Consider the following 12703-nt stretch of genomic DNA (forward strand, 5'->3'; position numbering starts at 1 on the left):
CCCCCCCCGAAACACAAACACACTTCGGAGAAGACATATGAACAGGCAAACAGGCAGAAGCATATCTCATGTTAACAAAAATATGCATGTGGTTTTTTTTAATCAAAGCTAAATAATTATCAGGGATTCATTTGCTCTAAGGTGTATCAACCTTTCCTATAGGAGGAGTCTGAAGCTGTACTGACAGTTTAAAGGGAATAAAGAGCAGGTGACACGTGACCTGCTGCAGTGCTGAGATCTGACCTCAGGGCAAAGGGCAGCTATTGTTTAAAAGCAACAGCAGAGCCTCCAGACCACCTGGATGTGCAAAGACAGATTTAAATAATGTAAATACATAGAACCTTAGTTTCTAGGGGCCGGACATTCGTGGGATCTTTCTATGTGGTCTTAAGCAGTAGGTCCCAGTTTTTTGAAGGTCTTTCAAAGACTTTTTTTTTCCTTTTAAATTTGGGCTAACTTTTTCACCAGTTTTACCAGGCAGCATTTCCGTTTCTTCGGCTAAACCAGAAGTAATGTAGTTCGATACATAAAACAGCAACAAAACAAATGTGATTTTCAGTGGGAACAGTTGGCAGACGATCAGCTAAAAGTTGCTTTATTTTAAACTGGGATTATCTTTAGAAATGACTAAGTTAGAGCCATTTTTGTGATAGATAGATAGATAGATAGATAGATAGATAGATAGATAGATAGATAGATAGATAGATAGATAGATAGATAGATAGATAGATAGATAGATAGATATAGATAGATAGATAGATAGATAGATAGATAGATAGATAGATAGATAGATAGATAGATAGATAGATAGATAGACAGAGTTATTAGAGGTATGATGTTTGGACTGACACACTGCTGCAGCAGCGTGACTTTGCCTCCTCTGTGACAGCCGAGCTGCTGGTGTAATCCTCAGGCTTTTCAGATTACTCCAGTTGGGGTCACATTCTACACCAACCTACAGCGGGTCAGCTTTCCACTCTGTCGCTGTCAGTGTGCGGCACGCACTCTCATATGAGACTTTCCTGGAGAAACGCTGTCAGTCCCCCCCACCCCACCCCCACCCTCACACACACACACAGAACTCTCTGTCCACGTCTCACTCGAGCTGCCTCGTTTTGGTAGCAGACCTGGAGGGTGACGTTTTGAAAGAAGGATTAAAGTGACATTTAAAAAAAAAAAAGACCAGCACATGTAAGATGCATTGTAAGTGCATTCTGAACTTGGGTGTCCGGATAAAAGATATCGATGGCCTCCCTCACCGGGCGGCTGGTACAAACGCCACGGGTGGGTGTTCTTCCTCGCAGGCGTCCGTTACAGGCCTGGCCACATCTGCAGCGGGCTAGCCATCTGCACCTATTGTCTGGGAGCCACAACATGCCCCGGCTGCACGCATGGCTGGCCTTGTAAAGGCAGTCCCTTTCCCCTCTGTTGTCCTCCATCCCTCTCAGTCTGGCCGAAAATGACTTCTTAATCTCTCAAGAGACAAAAGAAAAAAGCAGTCAAACAGGAAGAAGATTTAACTCCAAGGTTAGTTTTTACCAAATAGCATGCTAAATTTAAAAGCTAGTAAGGGGAAATTCTGTTGTCAGGTTAGCCGAAACATACGGGGTGGGGATATGATGTACAACTTCACCAGTGCATCATTTTATCTTCATGTTGAGATGTAAGTTGTAGGAACAGAGCAATGACTCAGACGGGTTGAAGCACGGTACAATACGTGAAGGGAAGGACAGGTGCAACATTAAAGGCCTGGCGTTCCCTAAAGGAATGCTGAGTTTTAAACTCAGATCATTAAACACTGAGAAGAGACAGAGATGTTGGTGTTTTGGTTAAACTTGTATACGATGTCATGAATGACCTCATTGCAACAGTGTAAGATCTCACGAGACGTATTAGCACTCAGAGAATATGCTGGGGATGACTCTCAGCTACAGCCATGCCCAGCTCACCTCAATATTTATAAAAAAAACATTTTTCTGTCTCTTGATGCCACTTGGCAGTGATGGCCATTTTGAAATGGCTTGTCTCCAAAAGTTAATTAGCCGTAGATATCCATCCAATGGTTATTTTTTAAAAGTTTCATTGAAACCCCCCCAGTGGTTCATGAAATATTTTGCTAACACTACAGACAAACATACACATGGGTAAAACCAATTATAATCTAATGCAAAGTAATGATAAACTGCCTCAAATATCACAGAATATAAAAGCTGAATTTATCTCTAAAGAAGGCCTCCTATCACAACGCTAAATAAAAGGACACGTGTAAATAAATGTCCTTGAATTACCACATCAGACGTGTGGGCAGCATTTATTGTTTAAGAATTTTCATGTAGGGCCCTTCTGCAACACAAAAGCCTCGGCTGATTACATATTTATTAGTAAGGGCAGCTGATATCCAGGCTGAACTGATGATTGGGTCTGATACCGTCTGCCACCGCACGCTGCGTGCAAACACAGCGGCGCTGCGGAAGCAGGAGAGAACTGCTCGTAATGATACAGTTAACGTCAAATCAAACTGGCATTTTCTCCAGAAACGTTATGTAACTGCCGAGTGCGACGAATGACTTCGCTGAAGAATCTGAAATGACTTGGTAAAGCTAAAAAAAAGAAAGCAGAACACTAGCAGACATGCTAGCTAAAAGCTAAAAATAGCAAACACTAGGTAAAAATTAAAAGTTGCAAAATTACAGCTAAAGTAACAAAAGGTGAGCTCAAAGATAGAAGCACGAAAAGGTTGGCTAAAAGCTCAAAGTGGCTGAATGGGAGCTAAAAAAGGCAAAAGTAGCAAAACTCTACCTGAAAGTTAAAGTAGCAGTAAGTAAAACATTAGCCAAAAGTTGCAAAATACTAGCTAAAAAGAGCAAAATATTAGCTAAAAGTAGCAATGAGCTACATAAAAGTACCACAGGTTTAGCTAAAGGTAGAAAAAAATGCTATCCAAAAGCTAAAAGTAGCTGAATGTTAGATAAAGTCAAGTCAAATATATTTATATAGCACTTTTCAGCAGCAAGGTGGTTCAAAGTGCTTAAGGCTAAGTAAAGCTAAAGTAACAGAATAGTAGCTAAAAGTAGCAGAATGGTAGCTAAAAGAAGAAAGTATTACCTAGAAGTAGCAAAACGCAACATAAAAGCTAAAAGGAGCAAAAGTTTAGCTAGAAAAATGCTATCCACAACCTAAAAGTAGCTAAATGTTAGCAAAAAGCTAAGCAAAGCTAGCAAAAAAGCTAAAAGTAGCAAAAGGCTAGCTAGAAGTAGCAGAATGGTAGCTAAAAGTAGAAAAATATTACCTGAAAGCTGAAATTAAAAAGGTTTAGCTAAAGGTAGAAAAATCTTATCCAAAAGTTAAAATGAAATGTTAGCTAAAGGCTAACTGAAGCAAGCAAAAAAAAGCTAAAAGTAACAAAATAATACAAAAAAATTTAATCTGATTGAAGCAGATTAAAAAATGTTTTTGAGGTGTTTGAAGAGATCCTAACGTATCCAAATGAGAAATGTTTTTAAAGGTTTAAAAGTTAAAAACAAGTCACAACTCTTTATTTATATGAATGTTTTTGATATATATGGGTGAAATAGGGCATATGCAGTAGTTTACGTTCCATAAAATAGCCTTTAGGAAAAGAAAAAAAAAAAAACTATGACAGAGAATTATCATAATAACGACAAACGGAAACACAAAAGAATGAAGGCTGACTCAGCATTCAGACAATAAGGTGTCTTTCTGACGGACCGGAGCAGCCGGTATTCAACCAGGTCTCCGTGACTTCGTTGCATTTCTTCCTCCTCCCGCTGGATTGATAATGAGGATTTATTGTGGAGCGGTTGACAATGAATGCAATGTGCATGCGTTAGTGGGAGGGATTATCCACCAAGTAGGGCAAGTGGCTAAGGCTAAGGACTGCAATTCCATCCAGCCTAGTTCATTTCAGTCATCCGCTCAGCGCGCACACAGGACGGCGCCGCGCGTCTCTCCAGCAAAAAAAAAGCCATAAGTTTAAATAAAAAGAATACTGTTAATAATAATAATAATAATAACAAATAATACAAATAATGGTAAAGTGCACGCGACAGCACAGCGAGCTGAAAGCCGGAGAGGTCTTGTCGGAGCCTGACGCGTCCAAGGAGGACCAGCGGCAGGATTCCGGAGAGATGTCCGACTATTCTTCCTTCGGCGACGCTTTCGACTCCGACTGCGCCGCGATGGACCGGATCGGCACTTTCATGAGGAACGTGCAGGTTCTGCTCGACGCGGCCACTTACATTGAAAACGTTGAGAAGAGCAACGGAAGTAAGTAAAATAAAATAAAATAAAACCCACGAGGGGGGGTAAGAGAGAGAGAGAGAGAGAGAGAGAGAGAGAGAGAGAGAGAGAGAGAGATTATAATGCGCCGAGCAGACAACAATAGAGGCGACAAAAGACGCGCAGCGGACAGATGCACCTACCGGCCCTGAGAGATTTTCACCTGCTGCTCCTGCTGCGAAAAAGGACCGACATGACTGTCCAAAATAAAATAAAATGTCCCCGTTTCAGCAAAAGCCGAGATTTAGCGAGACTAATTTTGCTGCAACAATAGCCTGCAGCTATCCGTTGCTATATTTAAAATGCTCATAAGCAACCCCCCCCCCCCCCCCCCCCCNTCTCTCTCTCTCTCTCTCTCTCTCTCTATTTTAGGCTAATTTGTGATATCTAAAGGGTGCCCGTTCCTAGCCTAACCTTTCATTTCTGATCAAATCGCCGGGATTATTTCCCTAAAACGTCCGAGAAACGTCGCTTTTTTGCGGTCCCTTCTCGCACACAACACGCTTCGATTCAGATTTTAAAATTTTTCTAAAAAAAAAAAAAAAAGTCCTATTTTTAGTCCCGCCGCTGTTTTCTCGGGCAGCCGCGGCTTCCTTGTATGTGTTGTTCACATGGTTTCCACATGGAACAAATCGGAGAGCTCCTATTGGTCGGGAAACGTGTTCCCCAGCGCGAGGGTCACTGCGGGGAGCCAATCACGCCGAGGCTTGCGTGTGACGTCGTGTGTTACTGAGAGGGGTGGTTCATGGGAATTGTAGGCCGTCTTTAGCAACAGCGAAATCGTTGTTAAACAGTTAGGATTTAACAAAATACTCCCAACAAATCAACTTTTACTAACTTATTACGTTTTCTTGCTCTGTTATGTAGGTTGTATGTATTTGTTGAGAAGCAGTTTGACTAAGTGTTCAGTTCTTTTGTTTTTTTTTTAAATGTCAGTTTATCTGTTAGCAAAATATATCATGAACCACTGGACGGATTTTAATTAAACTTTCAGAAAGTGATTACTGGGTGGACATCTCCAACTGATTAGCTTTTGGAGTCAGACAGATTCAAGATGGCTGCCACAACTAGTTGACCTTAAAAAAATCAAAAATGTCAATAACTCAGTCAATTTAATATACATTGACCTATAAATTGCTGTGGTAGTTGCCGAAACTGACCCTTAAGACATAGTCTGAGCACTAACAGATTGTACAATATCTTTGTTAAAATTTTTGCAAATCTATCTTTGGAGTCATCTTTGTGTCTGTTAGCCAACTAGCTCAGTAATCATTTGATGTTCATCTTGAACTGGTTAACTTTAAGTGCTAAGACGATACAAGATGGCCACCACAGCCAAAAGACATTATAAAACACAGAAAAATGACTATATTTCAGACAGTTGCACAGATATTGTGCTAACATTTGGCATGATAGTAGCTTAGAGTCATTCACGACACATTTTCCAGCTTTTCTAATGTTTGTAAGGCACTGATTAAAACTGAACATTAAAGAATAATTTAATTTTTTTGTTTGTTTGTTTGTTTTTGAGCAGAATACGAGCATGGCTATGCTTCAACGTACCCTGCATCTCAGATTGCCCTTCAGCAGAAACAGCGTAAGTTCAAGATCAAGAAGCTGGACAATATTCACAACAGGTAAGCCTGAAACAATCCGAAGAAAGGACTTACGAGACCCGTTATCAAGATCCCAGTATCTGTCTGCGTTTTCAGTTTATAACACAGCACATTTAGCTCCGGCGTTGCTCACACGTTTCTCGTTTGAACAGGTCAGCGCACAATGAGCTGGAAAAGAACAGGTGAGTGAAGCTTATGCTTATTACGAAAATGAACCGCTCTGAAAAGTAAAGACCAGGACGAGCAAATGAACCGTTCGAAAGTGGAATAAGGATTCTTTGTGACTTTACAACTGCTGTGGCACGGTTTTTATTTGAAAACGTGCTTGTTTGCAAATGGAGCTTGAAATGAACAAAACCAAACGCTCTGTCCACTGATCCATGTTTGCATATCTCAGCCCTATGCTAAATAGGTTACCCATATCGTTTTAAAATGAGATGTCTGCCTGCTCTGTAAATAAACTTATCACGGCAGCTCTTTAAAAGACTTTTTCTTTAATCCACAACGTGTATATATATATATATATATTGTACAGGATAGCAGTGTGCATTTTGCAAGGCAATTAAACCAGCCTCTGTTCCTGGAGGACATGCAGGCATTTCCCCAGTCAGCAAACGGGAACAACCGTCTGTTTTCCAGACAACAAGAGCTTCTTCCTGAAAGATTCGCAGCCCGCACACCTAACAGCAGTTTGCTTTTGTTTCTCCGGGACGAGGCAGGCACCTGCTCTATTCGAGGAGCAAACGTCACAGCGCGTTTTATCCTAAATGTAAATTGACTGGCCGTGCATGCGGACAATCTCTCCCTCTGAGATAAATGAGAAGCGAAAGGACATTTTTTTTGAAGGCGCGGGTTTATTCACAAAACGCTGGCCGGTGCACAGACAGCGTTATGATTCGACCTAATTTCCTCCGCTGCATGAAAGGATGGTGCGAGTCCTTTGGCAAATAAATGTATTCACTCAGGCTTCAGAGGTTTTTGCTGGATCAGAAACAAAATATTAAGCTTTGAAATCTGCAGCTACTTAGATGCACATTATAAGTGTAACAAAAAAAATTAAAATCTGATATTTTTTACAACCCAAAATGTTAGAACTTGGTGTAGAATGCAAATGAAAAATGGAATGCAATGATTTGCAAATCTCCTTTCCAGATCTGTGAGCTACCCATGCGAGAGGCACTAATGCACCCCCATACCATCAGAGAGGCAGGCTTTTGAACTGTGTGCCCATATTAGATATTAGGCTCTCGTCTTTAGTACAGAGGGTGGCGTGTCTGTGGATTTCACAAAGAATTTCTCATTTTTATTGGTCTGATGACAGAACAGTTCCCCACTTTGCCTCTGTCTGTTTTAACTGAGCTTTGGCCCAGAGAAGATGGCGGCGTCTCTGGACGGTGTTCAGGTTTTCGGAGACCGGTGAACCTTTTCACTCCGTTCTTCACTACTTTACATCATTGCATTCTGTTCTTATTTACATTTTACACAACATCCCAGCTTTTTTGGAGCTGGGGTTGTAAATAACTGTCGTAATTTGACATTTTAAGCTTTTTTTTTTTTAATGTACTGTACTTGCTTTAGTCTGTCTCTGAAGAGAAATGACTCTGACTACGTGTCCTCCCTCAGGCGAGCGCATCTCCGCCTGTGTTTGGAGAGGTTGAAGTCACTCATCCCTCTGGGACCAGAGTGCAGTCGGCACACCACACTGGGACTGCTCAACAAGGCCAAAGCACACATCAAGGTGCTGTAGTCTCAGCTCTCTGCTGCTGTTGTGGAACTGGGAGCTGCCGCGGGTTCAGTTTTGTTCTCAGACGTCCTTCATCAGAAGCAGACGCTCCTTCTTTCTCATGACTAGCAATGATGATTTATAACTTGCAGCAACATACAATACCATCGTGATAAAACACACATTTTGATCTGTCGCAGTAGAGAAAACGCAGACGTGAACAAGTACCTCGCATTCAGAGCTTGAGTCCAAAATTATCATCTAAATGAATTCAGCATTTGTTAATTTTACGAATGTCCCCAGTGAATAAGGCTGTTTGAATTTCATTACTCACAAATATGTCTGTTGTCTCCCTACAGGAGAAAGGCAGGAGTTGCTTTAGGTTTGCAGGAACCTTTTCATACAATTCTTATTACAAATGCAACCTTTTTTTTAATTTATTTTTTTGCTTTTACACAGCAGAAAGAGCTTTTATGTGGCCTTTTTAGAGTAGTTCAGAGTAGGAACTTTCTCGGCAGGAGGGAAACCATCTGCGATGCAGCTGTTCGGTAATTGGTGGAAACTGCACGCTCAGTAAGCCTTTTCTGGTTTCATCCAACTGACGGTCACTTTAGGTTCCTGTCTGCCGTTTCAAATGAAACCAACCCGCTGTAGCATGTTGTCCTATAGGGCCCCTCAGCGTAAACCCCAGAGAGCTATTACTGTTTGATCCAAATAAGGTTTACGGTATCATTTTGAGCACAAGGACTTAGGTTTTCTGCATTTCCACAGAGTTTATAGTTTTTAGCTACAGGGCAGATTGGGTAAATACCATCTTCGTGTGTAGGAGTTGGTCCGACGCAAACAGTGAAACCCGGAAGTGCACTTTAGTTCTTTTAACTCTGAATCTAACAATGTTACACATTTCCATTTAAGTTGTGGGTGGTTTTTTTATTCGTCCTGTGAAGCAAAGTGCTGAGAGATCAGTGTTTTATTGCTGCTTTTTATTGCATAATGCGGTGGAGATTAGAGCTAACTGATCTAATAAGATACACTGGATATTAAACACGACGCGAGTCATACAGAATGTCAGACATAAAGGCACAATATTACGATCAGATTCGCGCTGCAAGTGCCGCATCAAAAAATCTGGGTAGTCACACACACACACACACACACACACACCTTCCAGGGATGATTTAGGGTTAGAATATGTTTTCTACACCTTGTATTAGTTTCAAGTTCCAGCTCATAAAAACAAAAGTGAGTCAAAGACAGGCCCAAAAAACCCTAGTTCTTGGAGAAAAAAAAAAAATGAAATCGTTATATCACCCACTGCCTTTCATGCCGGAGTTTTAAACTGATATCATCTTGAACCCAACATTATGCGCAGCCTCATGCAATAATGTGAAATCCTGTGTAATGTGTTTGCTTTGGTGTACGGGTTGTGAATGACTCTCAGTCACTACTTCACTGGATTTAAGCTCAGTGTCTGCAAATTTCACTGAGTTACAGACATTTTTTGTGTTGGCTAAGTTCTGTTGGCTAAGGCAGACATCTTGAGTTGGGTTGACTTCAAAAGTCAATCAGCTGTAGATGCACAGCCAATACTAACTTTCCCAGAGTGGTACATGAGATATTCTGCTAACAGACAAACAGGGTTAACTCTAACAGTTAATCCCTAGGCTTACAGCAAAGATGTAACGCAATGTGTTGTACTCGAGGTATGTGTTGTGGACAATGCTCAGCTACTACCACACTCAATTTCGATATTTGTCTAAGTGGCTGAGTTACAGTCACTTTGGTGTTTTCAAAGATTAGTCGGCTGCGGTGGCCATCTCGAATCAGATTGAGTCCAAAACTTATTGTAGGTGTCAATTAAATGATTACTTTCAGAAAGTTTCATGAAAATCGTTCAAGGATTCATGACGGCTGATGGTACAAATGAGCGCATACACACACACACAGAGACACACACGGACAAAATATTATCGCTCTGCCTTTGCCTTTGGCAGCGGGCGATGACATTCCTGGAAACTGTTGGATTTATTTACAAAACCTAATGAATCTATAGTTACAGCTTCACTAGCCAGTACCCTGATCCTGTTTTTCCTGTACTTGTTGATGGATACGATCTATCTGCCTTTTAATTTCAGCCGGCTGAGTGGAAACAGCTGAAAATAAGAAGAAAGCTCCAGATATATTGACTCCATTTTGGTTGCTCTGCGTTGCCAGTGGTTTAACAACAGACCGAGTGTGCACAGTGACAAAGGGTGACTTCTACAGTGTCCCTAAAAGAGCTCCCCTCAAGGCGCTTTGGCTTTATGTGTGCTACTGCGCTTTTTAGTTTCCTCCACAAGCCATCTCCCTGGGGCTGCTGCAGGCTGCCCTCTGCAGGAGTTTCAACACCAGTTAGTGTTCGTCCGTGGTGGATGCTGCGTTTTTGTTTTTTTAACGCTGACCACTGTTCCTACAGGCCTCAAATCTCTTAAAAAAAAAAAAAATAACACTCAGTCTGAATCAGTGCCTGAGCTGCGCGAGGCTGACAGCCGGATCAAAAGACTCCGAAGCACAAAAGAATCCAACATTCAACACGTTGGCTCCCCTGATAGCTGCAATTAAAGTCAAATCAATTTTTTATTTTTTTTTTGTTTAAGGAAACGCAGTCGTGTTGTAGTAACAGCCGAGGTGTGAGGGCTGTGAAATGAAAGCAATCCTGACAAACAATCTGTGGGAGTTTCTCACTGCGAGGGTGGGTGGGGAAGGAGTGAAGCATCCCTGATGTCAGCTGTTCGCTCTGGACTTGCGTGTTTGAAGTCCAGGAAGTGGGCCTTTGAAATGCTGCTGCGTCTGTATTTTTAGAACCAGAGGTTGTTCAGTTAAAGGGCACAGCTGGTACGACTCCTATAGATTGGAAAGTAAGACGAGAACAAACCAAATAAAAACAAAATAAAAAGTCGAGATTTTGGTTAGTGAAACGCAGCGAGGCAAAGGTGTCCGGAGCTCTGTGAAGAAAATGATTTGACCTCATTTGCATAAAACTGAACATTACTCAAAACCAGCAGCTTTTAGTTCAGTCTCTGCTTCGAGAGTTCATCGCCACCCACTGTGGTATGTTTCAATACTGTTTAAAAAGTTGTATATATACAACTTCCTGCTGAAGATGTTTACTGTATTATTTTATCGGGAGTTGAAATGAAATCAATACACAGCTGATGTCATGGTGGAAAACTTTATCAACATAATGTTTCTAAATGTATTCCATGTCTGCAATATGGAATTAGTTGCCCGCTGCCAAAAGGCGAAGGTGGATGATAATGTTTTTGCCCATGTGTGTGTGTCTGTTAACAAACAATCTCATGAACCACTGGGCAGCTTTTAATGAGATTCTCAGAAAGTGATCACTGGATGCACATCTACGACTGGCTAACCTTTGGAGTCAAACCAATTTAAGATGGCCACCACAGCTAATCGACATTAGCCGACATAAAAATGACCATAACTCTGCCTGCTTTACAGATACTGAGCTAAAATTTGCTGTGGTAGTAGCCGAGAGTCATCCTCAACGCATAGTCTGAGCGTGACATCTCACGATATTGCATGAGGTTGTGGATCATTTACAAGGTTTGACCAAAAACGTGTATTGCTCTGTTCCTGTCAACATAAGGCGATCTTAGTTTAATATGCTGGCATGAAAGGCAGCGGGCGATATGCACGCCTAGAAGGGATGCTAAGCCTGCAGTTTATTCTGAAATAACTGTCCTTTTTTTGTTGTTTTTTTTCTATGATCAGTAAATTTTGTTCATAACCTGCCTGTGCATTTTTACAGTGCTGTAATCATAAAAATGCACGAATGTAAATGTAATCGTTGGATGTATCAGATTTGTTTTAAAAGAATTAACATGATGACTGGCCTGCAGGGGTTTCCACAGGACCCTGCTGCTATTACCAGCAGGATAAGATGACCTTCAGGTTTACTTTACCGCTCAGTTCAGTCATATTTTGTATGAATCCACCACACTTACAGACCAGCTATTTCCGTACATCCCAACCAGCAGCTTGTTAAATAATTTATCATGTGGTGGTGAGGCCGTGTCTCTTGATGGGACGAGGCTCACTTCGCAAACATCCGTGCATACGTGAGAAGTTCACCGCTCTCTGGTGCGTGGAAAGAACCCAGAATGATCCAATGCAGACCCAAATTTACACACAGTTGTCTGGGTTTTTTTTTTTTATTTATTTATTTTTTATGCGGGCAGTGGCGTGAGATTTCATCCGAATGCTTCCTTTCAGAAACTCGAAGAGACGGACCGAAGGAGCCAGCACCAGCTGGAGACTCTGGAGAGGGAGCAGAGGCACCTGCAGAGGCAGCTGGCCCTGCTGCAGACTCATGGAGAGTGGGAGAGGGTCCGCACAGACAGCCTGGGCTCCCGCACCGATTCTGACCGCTCGGAGTCCGAACGAGGTCGGTCCACTTCTCAACCTACACGTGTTCATTTGTTTTAAATAAATCTGTATTCATCGGCGGATTCGTTGTTGTTCGTGTTTGAGCAGAGGACATCGAAGTGGACGTGGAAAGCACTGAGTTCTCCCATGGAGAAATGGACAGCGTTAGCACCAGTGGTGCCAGTGACCTGGACGACCAGAGCAGCCGGCAGAGCTCGGCCAGCGACGAGGGCTACTCCACTTGCAGCCTAAAAGTGGCCTTCTCCGCTTGAAGCACCAGCCAACGTTTCCACTCAAGCTGCGACCTTTTTATGGCTTTCACCTCTCAAACGACCAGCTCCTTCGCTCCCAAACTGTTTAGTTGTCAAAAAAAAAGAAAGAAAAAAAAAAAAAAGAACCAGCCTCCTCCATGAAACGTCTCCATCCAAGAAACCAGCCTTATGTTCAGCTTAGTCCAAGTTAAACGGGTCTCCCTCCAAAACTCATTTTGACAGTAAATTTCTCTTTTTTTTTACGTATTTACAAGGTTGGCTTAATCAGTCACCTGTCCCTTTACCTGCTATCGGCTCAGATCGACCACGTTTAATCCTGATCCTGTGGAGGACCCATTATTGCATCAGTGTTAAACACTGAAGGGGGG

At 42.0% G+C, this 12703-nt stretch overlaps 1 protein-coding gene across 1 annotated transcript; it reads left to right on the plus strand.

Moving 5' to 3' along the window:
- Positions 1-3829: 3829 nt before the first annotated feature.
- On the plus strand, positions 3830-12505 carry LOC108244178 (max-interacting protein 1). Its single transcript, XM_017430129.3, has 6 exons — positions 3830-4287; positions 5834-5936; positions 6068-6097; positions 7539-7653; positions 11911-12082; positions 12172-12505. Exons 1-6 carry the CDS (start codon positions 4050-4052, stop codon positions 12333-12335), a joined length of 822 nt encoding a protein of 273 aa, XP_017285618.1. The 5' UTR covers positions 3830-4049; the 3' UTR covers positions 12336-12505.
- Positions 12506-12703: the final 198 nt, after the last annotated feature.

This window comes from Kryptolebias marmoratus, linkage group LG22 (assembly GCF_001649575.2).
Source record: "Kryptolebias marmoratus isolate JLee-2015 linkage group LG22, ASM164957v2, whole genome shotgun sequence".
Classification (NCBI taxonomy): Eukaryota; Metazoa; Chordata; class Actinopteri; order Cyprinodontiformes; family Rivulidae; genus Kryptolebias; species Kryptolebias marmoratus.

What these genes read in the sequence shown, in the direction of transcription:
- LOC108244178 (XM_017430129.3), top strand. Translation starts at nt 4,050, where the DNA reads ATGGTAAAGTGCACGCGACAGCACAGCGAGCTGAAAGCCGGAGAGGTC. An exon ending in CGTTGAGAAGAGCAACGGAA is followed by an intron (nt 4,288 to 5,833) that starts GTAAGTAAAATA and finishes GTTTTTGAGCAG; the next exon opens with AATACGAGCATGGCTATGCT. An exon ending in AGGCCAAAGCACACATCAAG is followed by an intron (nt 7,654 to 11,910) that starts GTGCTGTAGTCT and finishes GCTTCCTTTCAG; the next exon opens with AAACTCGAAGAGACGGACCG.